The following is a 12,336-nucleotide window of genomic DNA, read 5'->3' on the forward strand; positions in this document are numbered from 1 at the left end:
CAGACTGTAGATGGTCATTGTTTAAGGCTGTTTTAAGATCAATCTGGTTTCTCAAACCTTAGACATTTAGGGATTCGTGTCCCTACAGAAGATTTTCAGCTGTCATAGCTCGATCGTTGATAACAAAACTTGGACCTCCTTATCTTTTCAAAACAAGTTCATGTTTAATTGTGTTATTCCGAGCACTAAGTGAGGCTTCAGATGCTGGTAATCCCGCAGTTAGCCAGTTAGAGCAAAGACTTGAGTCCCGTGATTTTCATGGAAAGCAGCGGTGCTCTCTGACGTCTGATACTGGGATCTTATAGGATTATTGATTCTTTAACAATGGCGTTGATTTATATGGAAACGGTGGGAGACTAAGGATTTAGGTTATGAGATGCAAATGTGTATAATTGCTTTGCTAACTGACAAGTTAGTCCATGAGGGGTTTGAGTTTATCAATATAACTGGCTCTAAAGAAACCTCAATTGGTAGACTTTAGCCATGGTGTGCAAACTCCCAATAGGACATTACAGAAGGAGACCTGTGATGCATCTCACAAACGACAAAGATACTCTAATATCATTTGCTGATACAGACATCTCCTGTCAAATTAATTAAATACAACAGTAATATACCTAACCTTTGTCTTAAATGCAATGAGGCTAAAGGAACGTGTGGAGTGTGACCAAATGAAGACATTCTGAAGGGAGGTGATCAACAAAACCATTTAGTCTGAACATGCATAACCACAAGAATATAAATGTATCAGGATTTGACATACCGAAGGTAAAAAGGACTATAGCTCTCATCTGGAGTAAAATGGAGGTCCCTACAATTGCAACTTGGATCACAAATATGGCAGAATATGTTCTGCATGTGATACTGTCATATACTCATGGTCTTTTTCTGTTTTTTGCTCTTGTAGTGTAACATTTTGAGAAAGTCACTTTGTAGTGGGTTGGGTCTTGATAAATAAAAGTGCAAAAAATCAAAGAAATTGGTGATGTCCTGAAATGCCTTGTTTTTTCTGACCAAAAATAAACAAAACAAATATGCTATACACAATCAAAGATACTTTGAAAAAATCTAAATTACTTTAGAGATCATTGTAAAAGGGTTTAAACAATGTTCAGAAATGCTCAAAACAGCAAAAATTTGAAAATTGTGATCTTGCTTGCTTAATATATGACATAAATGAATCTTAAATGAATTATCTATTTTTAGACTAATTAATTACTCACTAATAGTTCCAGCCCAAGCAGATGGCTATATATGCATAAATAACTTTTCATTGCTTTTGAAGCCATGCTTTTTTCATACCGGTCTAATCCGACAACATTGTTATAATCATTTCTTTCAAATTGAACTGCAGTGCCAGACTGAGTTTCACCTCAAGACATTTTAATTTTAATTTGTGAATTTCAAAACAAACATTTTAAGCAGCAAATTTTTCCATTGAAGAATGACTGAATACATCTGTTTTGAAAAATGTTTTGTGTATTGACTTTTAAATGTTGAGATGCAAGGACAAGAGATCAAGAGATTTGACCACTTCTACATAAAAATAACTTTCTTGGCACTGTAAGAAAACAAATTCTGCCTTTTTTAATAGAAATATTTGGAGAGTCCCTGAAGTAAATCACTGGTACTTCTTGACAAAGGTCAGGTACTCGTTGACGTCGTCAGGGGAGCCGGCCATGAAGGGAACCCGCTGGTGGAGCGCTTCCGGCTGGACGTCCAGTACCCTCTGGGTGCCGGTGGTGGCGAGGCCTCCTGCTTGCTCAATGAGGAAAGCGATGGGGTTGCACTCGTACAACAACCGCAGCTTTAGGGAGAACACACACACAAAAAACAAAACAAATTAAACTATATCGATATGTTGCTATTTTGCAGTCAAAAGCTTTGTAAGCAGGACGTAAGTGATTTTCTCATACAGTATTTTTAGAGAAGAACAGCAGGTTTCCTCTTTCACACTGTGTAACAGCACAAAGAGTAGATATTCTCAATTTGTTATACTTTAGATGTTATCTAGTCTTTATCCATGACGTCCCACTTCCGGGATTGCTCCGGTTCTGTTGCAGGCACTCTTTTTGTCCGGATGTCCGTTACCTTAAACTTTTATTGTACTGGAGTTTTAAACTCCGGTGGATTTCTGAGGACTGTGGTTAACTGCTTCTCAGATCTCTGCAGGGTAAATCCAGACAGCTAGCTAGACTATCTGTCCAGTCTGAGTTTTCTCTTGCATGACTAAACAACTGAATGTACACATGTTCCACCAAAACCCAGAGGCTATTTTGCAGCAGCACCAGGGCTCCGTCTGGCACTTAGCACCGCTCAAGGCGATTGTGAATGGTTTAAAGAAATGCCAATGAACCAGAGCCTGTTTCTCATCCTGAAATGCTGGGAGGGATAGCTAGAGCGTCCTCCGCAGCGCCGTGGAGGAAGGTCTGGCAAACCAAGACTAGATGTTATCCATCTTAAAGAATGTTGCTGCTAGGTGAGTACTACATCTCTGGGGCAGTTGTGGAAAAAGTAGTCAGACTTTTTACTTAAGTAAAAGTACCACTACTGCAGTGTTAAAATACTCTGAAGCAAGTCAAATTTGTTTAGTGGTGTGTTAAGCCCCCAACGTCTCCTTCCAGTCAGCGGCCTTGAAGTCAGTTATGCAATGGTTATGGTTAGGGTTAGGGTTAAGGTTAGAGTTAGGTGCCCTGAAGTCAACGGTTGCAGCGCTGCCTGGAAGTCTGGGGCTTAAAAGCTCTTTAGTAACAGTAAAAGCATCAAAATATTTTGCAGAATGGCCTATTTCAAAAGCATACGTGTATTATACTACCGGATTATGTGTTCATACTGTAAATGATGCAGCTGGTTAATGTGGAGATCATTTAAATGACTTCATATTCTGCTGGACCTAAAATAATACACCATCATTTATTAGTTGATTTATATTTTATATAAGTAATCTTAATCTGCAAAATAATAAAAGTAGTGAAGTAAAAAGTAGTAACATTTGCCTCTAAAATGGAAAAAAACAAAATAATAAAATACATTATACAAGTTCCTAGAAATTATAGAGTAAGCTATGTATTTAGTTAGTTTCCACTACATCTTATGGATATCAGCTTTAGAAACTTCATTATCAGCACCATATCTACTACTACTACAGAAGGAATTAGGACCTATGTGTAAACAAGGTAGCAAGGTTCAAACCTAAAGAGAGCCTCAAACGGTTTCACTTCCCAGAAAGCACAGACTGACATCCGTACTGTACTGGGCTAAATTTGGCTGAAATGTGAGTGTTTCAAGGGTTTCTGGTTAAGTTTACAAGTACATTTTGAAACTGCCATTTAAATGAGATGCACTACCTGTTGCACTGCCCTCATTCCCACTGTAACAAAGTCTCTCTATATGCCCTGTAACGTAAAACACTCATAGTAACAGTGAGGTGACACATATTCATGTTTGCACATGTATACGTAACTAATAGATAATTTGAATATCTGTTTACATGATTCATTGTGCAATTCTGTATCCTTAAATACTGTCCAGCTCTAACCATGTTTAAAGATCCCATGGCATGAACATTTCACTTTCTGAGGGTTTGTTAACATTAGTATGCGTCCCCCCCCCCCAGTCTGCTTATGGTCCCCCAGTGGCCAGAAATGGCGATAAGTGTAAACCAAGCCCTGGGTGTCCTCCTCTGCCTTTGAGAAAATAAAACCTTGGCCCTTATGAGGTCACAAGGGGCAAGGTTACCTCCCCTTTCTCTTATTTGCCCCCCCAGAAAATTTGAGAGAGAGACAACATGGCTGTTTGTCAAGGCCACACCTCATATTGTATTTTTTTTAAATCACTTGTCTCTCATCTCACACAACCAAAGGATTCTGGGATGCGACGTTGCTTCCTGCTCTTGTGTGTTTCCCGCTTGTGTAATTGTCTGCCTCGCCTTAATGTGTTTCACCTGTCCCTCGTTATCGCCCTCCTTCCTCCCTGTGTGTTTAGTCTGTGTTTAGTGAGATTCCCTTTTCTCTGTCAAGTGTCCCAGCATGTGCTTCTTTTTTGTTGTTGTTTGGTGTTTGACTGCAGGTTTGGTTGTTGGACTTAGTGACAGCCTTGGGATTTTGTTACCTGTGCCTGATCATCTACACATCTGTCTACCTACCCACCTACATTACTGTGGCAGGTAAAGACTTGGAACATTTCCCCCTGTGCCCTGTGCATGCATTTGGGTTTATTGCTCGGCTGATACCAATGAGTGTAAAACTGCCACTGTGTTTAAAATGTGCTACATAAATTAACAATCTTATCTTGCCTAAACGTCCAGTATGTAACGCATAACTTTAAGGATCATTAATTTTAGGACCCGGGTCATTATGAGACAATGTATGTACTGTAATGTTTTCAGGAGCTTTTGACACCAAAGACATCATGTTAAGGAGTTATAACAACATGCTCTTATTTAAGTCTGTTAATGTTTTATAAATCATGCACATTATTATTGTTGTTGTTGTTAGAGATGTAAATAAAGACGGTATGTTCAGAATTAAAGGCTCAGAGTTCACTGCCTGAAAGAAATTAGGTGAGAGGTTGTTGATGTTGTTGTCTGTATGAGAAGCCTCGAAGGTCGCTGAGCTTTATTTATCACACGGTGGGCAAAAAACGCTCCAGCCTCAGGTTACAGGCCTGCAACATTCACTGTACTTGAGGGAGTAAGTGTCAGTTAAATGGACAAACCAGTGAGGTGCCAAGAACCAGCGCCTTGTGCTGTGAAGGTTCATAATCAGAGATCTGGACTCCAAGTCTGTGCTAGCAGATGACTACATCAATGGACTGCACAAAGAAATCTAAAAACTGTAGCTCTGATTGGCCTTGGGGAGTGAGCTGCTGAAGCACATTGTGTGGTGACATAGGTGGCTATGCTGCAACTGGCTCATTGATGTACCAGTTTAGTTCACTAAGCTGCTTTCTGATGGGTTGGTAATTTTTTGTGGTAAATATCTGTTTTGTGGTTTGGTTTTTTCACACTGTGGAATTTTTTTACACACTTTGCCCATTACAAAGACATATTTTCTAACTGTGTGAGATGATGGGGATGATTTGAGTGAGATTGTATGAGTTAAAAGCAGTTGTCTGACCTCTGCACCCTGTACGTTGTTCTGCTGCTTACATTGCGTATGCCTACAAATGTTTTATCATTCTGCACATGAAGCGGTTTGTGGAATTAAACTTTTTACATGCACCTTAGCCCTGAAAACAGCATGTTAAGTTTTCCTGTAAGGTTTACATAAAAAACGCTATGGGACCAAAATTACTAGAGACAAGTCTATAATTTACTGAGTAGATGGAAGTGGCTGTGGAAGGTCTGTGACTTCAATCCAAAATGCCTTGTGTTCTGACAGACTTGGCAGTGGTAACATGGCTTGGTGAAAGTCAGTGCTTACCTTTCCTTTGGGGCTCTTCTCGTTGGCGGGGTACATGAAGATCCCCCCGTAGGCGATGGTGCGGTGAATGTCTGAGACCATGGAGCCCACATAACGAGCGCCGTAGGGAGCACCGCCGTCCTGCAGGAAACAAAGGTACATTTTAAATATAGGTGAAGCTACTTTTAACTTTTTAATCCATAATACATCACAATGTATTAAATACATTTTGTATTAATAATCTCAACAGGCAAATTAATTAATTACTAGTTAATTAACTGGTTATGAAAGAAAGTTATCTAGTAGTAAATGAGAGTATAATATTTGCCTCTGTGTGTACAAGTAACAAATGGAAAAATGTGTAGTAAGTTCCTAAAAATTGTTTTCACCACTGTATAATTGTAATCAACACCAGATTTCTTTAAAGTAGGCACACAGATTATTGTATTTAAAGTGACCCCCAAATCCCCCCCCCCCCAACACACACACACACACACACACACACACACACACACACACAAACACACAGACTTCAATGTTTCCTCTTTAATAGAGAAGAGCCTCTTGTATCTATGTCAGTTACAATGGATTCTATTGCTAACAAGTTTCCATGGTGGAAAGAAATGTGAAACATCCAAAAGAAAGTCTCAAACTACTAATGCAGCTTAATCAACTCTCTACTGTTCACAAGAAAAGAGGCCTAGGTACTCATTCAATTATTAAATCTAAAGTAAAAACTTGAAGTTGCGTTAACAACAAATGTTTCATCTAAACAAGTTTTTTTAAAGAGTACCAGGACATGTAAAAACAAACTGCTTAGCTGCCCTTCATTATTTTGAATGTAAATCTCCATGTTGACAAGGCATCACCGACGGTGTAATAGGTAGGACATGACATTGGGTTTTGTTTATGAAGGAAAACTGGTTCCTGTTCAGAATGATTGATACTTCCAGTTCTAACACATTTTTTTCCCTGTGTACCGTAGTTATAATGCAGTAAAATTAGAAAAGGGTAGTAATAAGAAACGTCCTTTCACTTTCAACTGCTTTTTATATATTAAACAAACTTAACACATGCCAATATTTGCATGAACATTAAAAGATGTAACAACTAAGACATGAAATAAACAACTTTTACAGACATGTGACTAACAGAAATGGAATAATGTACTCCTGAACAAATTGGGGGGGGGGGACTAGCAGGAAATATGGGCGTCTATCTTTTGGTGTTTTTTCAGAGTCAGAAGTATCTCTTTACTTTCCCAATTTTACTTACTGTCTTTTTAACTGTTCAATAGGTGTATGATCATTATGGTTCATTGAAGAAGCATGAAAAACATTGTTTAAACCCTTTTACAATGATCTCTAAAGTTTAGATTTTTACAAAGTACCTTTTAAAATACAGTGTCCTGAAATCTTTTTTGATGAGTATATTCAGCAGTCATTGGAAAAGTTACAGCTACAGCAGATCTGCCGTGTCTAGCGATCATGAGCCTGACCTGAAAACTAAACAACACAAGGGTCAAAGTCTATCTGCAGCAGCTGCTACATCCATTATTCCTTCCAGAGGAAGGGACCCACTGCGTTAGACAAACCTACAAAAACAAGTTCAGGTCTTTTATTATTCAAAGAGGTTCTTCTTCATTTTCTTTAACTCCAAATTGACTTTAGTGCTCAATGCACTTATCTCCAATCTTAAAACAAAACAACAACTTTTGTTTTCAAGTAGAAGGTGAGTGGAGTTGGCCTGAGGTGAGCTTCAGGTTCAGACTAGCACATTGTGATACAGAGTCATGCGCTTGCTGAGTCATATCCATTAGAGGTGCGTGTAGTATTTCCCAAAAACAGACCCTCCCACGCATACGCAACACTTTTCAGAAAACACATCCGGCTGGCAACAGTTTATGAAACTTCCTAAAATAAAGAGTAGATGGAGTACAAGAGTGTGGGAAAGTTGCGTGAAAAAATTCCAATTAAAGATTCCTTTTGAACACCTAATACTTTTGGGACTCAGGCTCTAGTAATATCTATTTCCTGTTTTCCAGACTTTAAATTTGAAAATCATTTTGCATTTGCAACCTGTGAGGGTGAGTTGTTTCAACAGGTGCCAAGTTCCCGGTCTTAGAGCACACGTGGTCTACAGAAATACAGAGGATTGTTACCACTGCTGAGATATATTAAGGGAAAAAACTCAATTTAAGCTTCCCTGTGGGAATTTTCAGCAACATTTGCATTTCAACCTTGTGAGACATGTTTTGCTATTTCAACACAACTATTACAGTGAGTAACATTGTGGTGTGCTGATGCACTGTGCACCTCATGATGGTTACGTGAAGGACATGAGTGTTCAACCACTAAATGTAGTCAAAGATTCATAGTGGTAACACTGACATTTTCTGTCCTAATCTACTTAGTGTAAAATACCACAATTTCTAGAATACTTCAAGTGTAAAAGACTCTGAAAGAAAAAGTTGTTAAACTATCATGGGACTTTTAAACTGACACCAATAGTCAGATAATTGCTTACCTACTGAACTTACATTCACAAAAAACGACCCCTTCAAATAATTTGTTTTTTTTAAGCACTATGAGCTGTATTTGTGTATGAAAGCTTCTCTAGTAATATGCTTATGCTAGCAATTAAATGAATATCTTACCGTAAAAAACAAGGCATATTTTATTTTGTGTGTCTCATTTAAAAGAGGCAGTATAAAGTGCTCAACAGAAGACATAAAAGGTTTTAAAAGAAGGAACACAAAGCAATATAAAAGCCCAATAATTTAGAACTACAGTAATAGTGCAGTGCAAGAAATGAATGAATAATCTTTAATTTAATTAAATAAAAGGCCGAAAACAAAAGTCTTAAGGCCTGATTTAAAAGAACGATTAGAGCAGACCTGAAGTTTTCCGTGATATTTTGTGCATAAAAACCCAAATGCTGCTTCTCCAAAAGAATACTTTGCTACATCAACTGTAAGCAAACCCAGCTGCAAGCGACAAATATAAACAGTTCTCCTTCTATTTTGGTAGAAATGTTTTAAACATACGACACAAACTGAACAGGGGAGAAGGGAATTATTGCTGCAATAGTGGTTTAAAACATTTCTTTGGCTGTTTTGATACTTTTTACATATTTTATGTGTCATTAACCTGTCGCAGCACATTGGCCCAAGTTTAGCACTGTGGCCTCACAGCAGGAAGGGATTCGAACCCTGGTTGTCCCGGGCCTTTCTGTATGGAATGTGCATGTTCTGCCCGTGTCTGTGTGGGTTTTCTCCGCGTACTCCGTTTTCCCAACCACTAAAACTATGTTCTCTTTCCTCTTTCCCCCTACCAAGCTGATGCGTGCTGAGCGTCTGGCGTCGTAAGGCTGCTGTGCATCACCCAGGTGGGTGCTATGCATTGGTGGTGTTAGAGAGTAGTCCCCCCCCCGAAGCACTTTGAGTGTCTATGATAAAGCACTGTATAAATGTAATGAATTATTATTAGAATGAATTATTAATTAACCTGGGTCAGTGTTGGAACTCATTCTCAGTGAATGTTTTCAGGGGCACCTGTCAAACCTACAGGGAGGGCTTAAAAGTTTGCAGGTTTTAAGATTGGTTGGGGCTGTATGAATAGTAAATATTTAATACAATTTAACCATTACAAAGTTTTGAGTCAAATTATGTGCAACCGTGGTCAAGAAGTAACCCCAGAGACAGACATTTAAGATGTTTCATTCATAAAGGCGTGGTATGTCAGCAAACCCTTCACTGATGACCAGACAAACTGTGCAGTCATGTTCGTGACCGTGCTGCTGCAGAAATGCTGAGTGTGCGTGTGAGGAGATCAGACTTTCCAGATGACAAGCTGCAGTTTCCTGAGGAACACAATGTTTCCTTCAATAAACTGTGTCGCCATCCTGCAGCTCAGCTGACCGAGCTTCGAACTGTCACGCTCGACGGATCGATCACGTGTTCGTGGGTCGGGATGGTTACTCTTTGCCCCCCTCTGCCTGTGGAACCTGGCTGCACGAAGCCGCTTTACTTTAACATTTTAAACTTTTCACCTTCAATTACCCCTTTTTCCCTTAAATTGACATGTGTTCTGTAGGCTATGTTCCAACAAAGCATTAAACTGCCCATTGTTAGCTATCATGACCGTCTGTCATTTTATTTCAATGTGTAAAATTACCATTGAAACTGTGAAATAAGTTATTGACCTTGCTGTTGCTCAGTCTATTTAAACTGCAGCAAACCATACCATTGTGTTCAAAAGGCAAGTTATTTCACCTCACTATTCATTTTCACAATAAAATGAGAGGCACATTGTTCCTTTTGGCTAAAAAGTAGGTTGGAAAGGATAATTCATTAGAGGAAGAGTGCATTAATGGCTCATTCTGCTCTCCAATCTGCTAATTCTCTTTTTTTTTTAAATGACTGTTTTTTGTGTTCAGCCAACCAAAAGTCCTGTAAAGTCATTCTACCAGAGAAAATGCTTTCTCAGTATTCACATGATTAGCGCGAGAGGCTGCTGGTGTGTGAAATCCTGCCTCAGGACTGAGCATAACTGTAGGTGTGTGTGTCAGCAAAATGGATGTTTGTTTCTATTATGCAGCTTTGGTTTACCATCTCATATTCAAAACCACAAACACAAAGTAGAACTGATACTTGTCAAAACCTTGGCTCAAGTTATGTTTGTGATGTTTACGTTGTTTGATTTTACTCTCACCTCTGGGTACTTCTTGTGCTTGAGGTACTCATTGATGGAGGGGTGGAAGTACTTGGCGTAGCCCTCATTAAGACTGTAGATCTTCCCTTTCTGCTTGATCCGCACGTTCCTGTCAGTCAGGATGAACTCGCCGATGGCCTGAGGAACAAGAACGTGATGTTAGAACTAATCACTAAACTGGATTTATTGATACAGCTCAGTTTATTTCATGACAAAATGTAAATTGAATTCATTATTTGAATTTGTTTTAATGGAAAGAGGTTTAAAAAAAAAAACATTAGAAAAGGTGCCACATCATTCTAAATTATTAACCAGGAAAGCAGCCAACAGATTAGATAAATAAAGAATAGAACACTCAATACGCTTTTGTGGAAAACTCCCTATCTGAAAAATTTACTAATGTTTCTATCCTGGGAATTCCATTAAAAAATGCAAGAGAGAAGTCTGCAAAATACAAAAATTCAGTGTTATAAAATATTAATGTAATGGCATTATTTAAGGCTAAGTGCAGGTACACCATTATTCTCTTTAGGCCCGGGGATCTAAGTTGGTTGGTGAATTGCACTCAGGATTTTGTAGGTTTCTGGATGTATAACAAAACCAACAAGACTACTTTTAAACCTGCATTGAAGCTTTTCATCCTATAATAACTAAAGTTGCTTTTTTCAAAAGGCAAATTCCCAATGATCGGTTGTTGCATCTGAGCCCCAACCAAAGCACAGAAAAAGTAAATCTGGAATAGATGCAGAATAGATGAATATGGGTAGGTCCTTAGTGAGTGTGAATAAAAGGGCTTTAGATTCTTTAAATACTAAAATAATACGTTTTCTTTTATAAAAGATGAGCTATGAAGATGACAGATGTTGAAAAAGGAAGCTAACTCCAGTGCATGCAAAAAAGATGAAATCTTTTTATCAGTCATAAATCTGTCCTCTTTTATTTGTTTTTTTTGCCCTTTGGTTACTACATAATTATGTATCTTTCAGGATTCATACAAGGATAGTTTAAGTGGTCCATACTTTATGCCAAATAAAAAGGGTTTTATGTGTGTTTACAGTCCCTTCCATCCCTGATTGCAATGTGGAGATGTGCAGTATGGAGGAATGATTGACAGCATGTTTTCTCAAATTAAGCTATAGGGCAATAAAAGCATATAACAGTTACAGCCGTAAACACAAAGGGAGGAGAGGTAGTAATGTTGGGCAATGAAACCTGAAGATGTTTAATGGTGACTGTGTAGTATTTACAGGGTCCAACATGAAGAAGTTAAGGCCGGCGCCGGTGCTGAGGGCCACCAGGGTGGCGCTGCCATACAGCGTGTATCCTGCACACACAATGTTGTTCCCCTGCTGAAGGGCATCTTTCTCTGTGGGCTCCCCCTCTGATACCTGAATGACCGGAGGGGTAAATAAACCAACAACAAACAAAAAAACAAAGAAAATAGGAACAGTAGATTCCTGCAGAATTCAGTTTTCCAGATACCACGAAACTAGAAGTTTCTGTTTTAGGGACTGCATGCAAATATTTACAGCAAAATGACTTCAATCAACAACAATTACAGTGAGGGTAATAAATGGGGCCACATTTCCTAAATCTGCATGGTATTGTACAAACAAGAACAATCTGATATCCTTGATATTAAATTCAGAGAAACAGGCTAAACAACTCAAACATTAATCACAGAGTGACATGTATACCCAAGTTTAAGTTGGTCTTTAAGTTGCATTTCACTATAAAAAAAGGTATAACGTATACTTACAACTTATTAAAAATGGCAAAGCAAAACAGGAAAAAAACACACCAAAGTAGTATTTTTATATTTAACCAAACCCAAATGTTTGCATGCATGTTTATGTATTCCACAGTAAGGCTTGGACTGAGACAACAGTACGTCTACACTGTTTTCTACCTGCTAGGCCACTTAACAGACAGACTGCAATTTGTCTCCCTCTGCATGGAGTTTAGCGAGCATAAACCTGGATTGGCTGGGCAGCAGCTCCCTCTTGTGTCCGCAGAGTTTTACTGCACGTCACGGCTGTGTGTTTACATTGAAAATCCTAAATGAATATAACTTTAAAACTACTTCTGACACGCACATTTTCATGTTTCAAGAAATGTGATGAATGCAGTTATGTCATACTTATTGCAGAATTATACTAAAGTAAAGATGGCTATATATACTGTGTAAAAATATTTTTTCCTTATGTTTTTAAAGATTATGT

At 38.5% G+C, this 12,336-nt stretch overlaps 1 protein-coding gene across 1 annotated transcript in view; it reads right to left on the bottom strand.

Moving 5' to 3' along the window:
* Nucleotides 1-1,583: 1,583 nt before the first annotated feature.
* The window catches only part of fbp2 (fructose-1,6-bisphosphatase 2), a 13,449-nt gene continuing 2,696 nt past the window's right edge, over nucleotides 1,584-12,336 (bottom strand). Inside the window, exons 4-7 of the mRNA XM_034871533.1 lie at nucleotides 11,362-11,502; nucleotides 10,115-10,252; nucleotides 5,424-5,543; nucleotides 1,584-1,807 (exon numbers count right to left, since the gene is read on the bottom strand). Of these exons, the coding sequence (XP_034727424.1) occupies nucleotides 1,622-1,807; nucleotides 5,424-5,543; nucleotides 10,115-10,252; nucleotides 11,362-11,502 (585 nt within the window). The 3' untranslated portion in view covers nucleotides 1,584-1,621. The remainder of the gene's footprint in view (nucleotides 1,808-5,423; nucleotides 5,544-10,114; nucleotides 10,253-11,361; nucleotides 11,503-12,336) is intronic.

The sequence above is a fragment of the Etheostoma cragini genome, chromosome 5, assembly GCF_013103735.1.
Source record: "Etheostoma cragini isolate CJK2018 chromosome 5, CSU_Ecrag_1.0, whole genome shotgun sequence".
NCBI lineage: Eukaryota > Metazoa > Chordata > Actinopteri > Perciformes > Percidae > Etheostoma > Etheostoma cragini.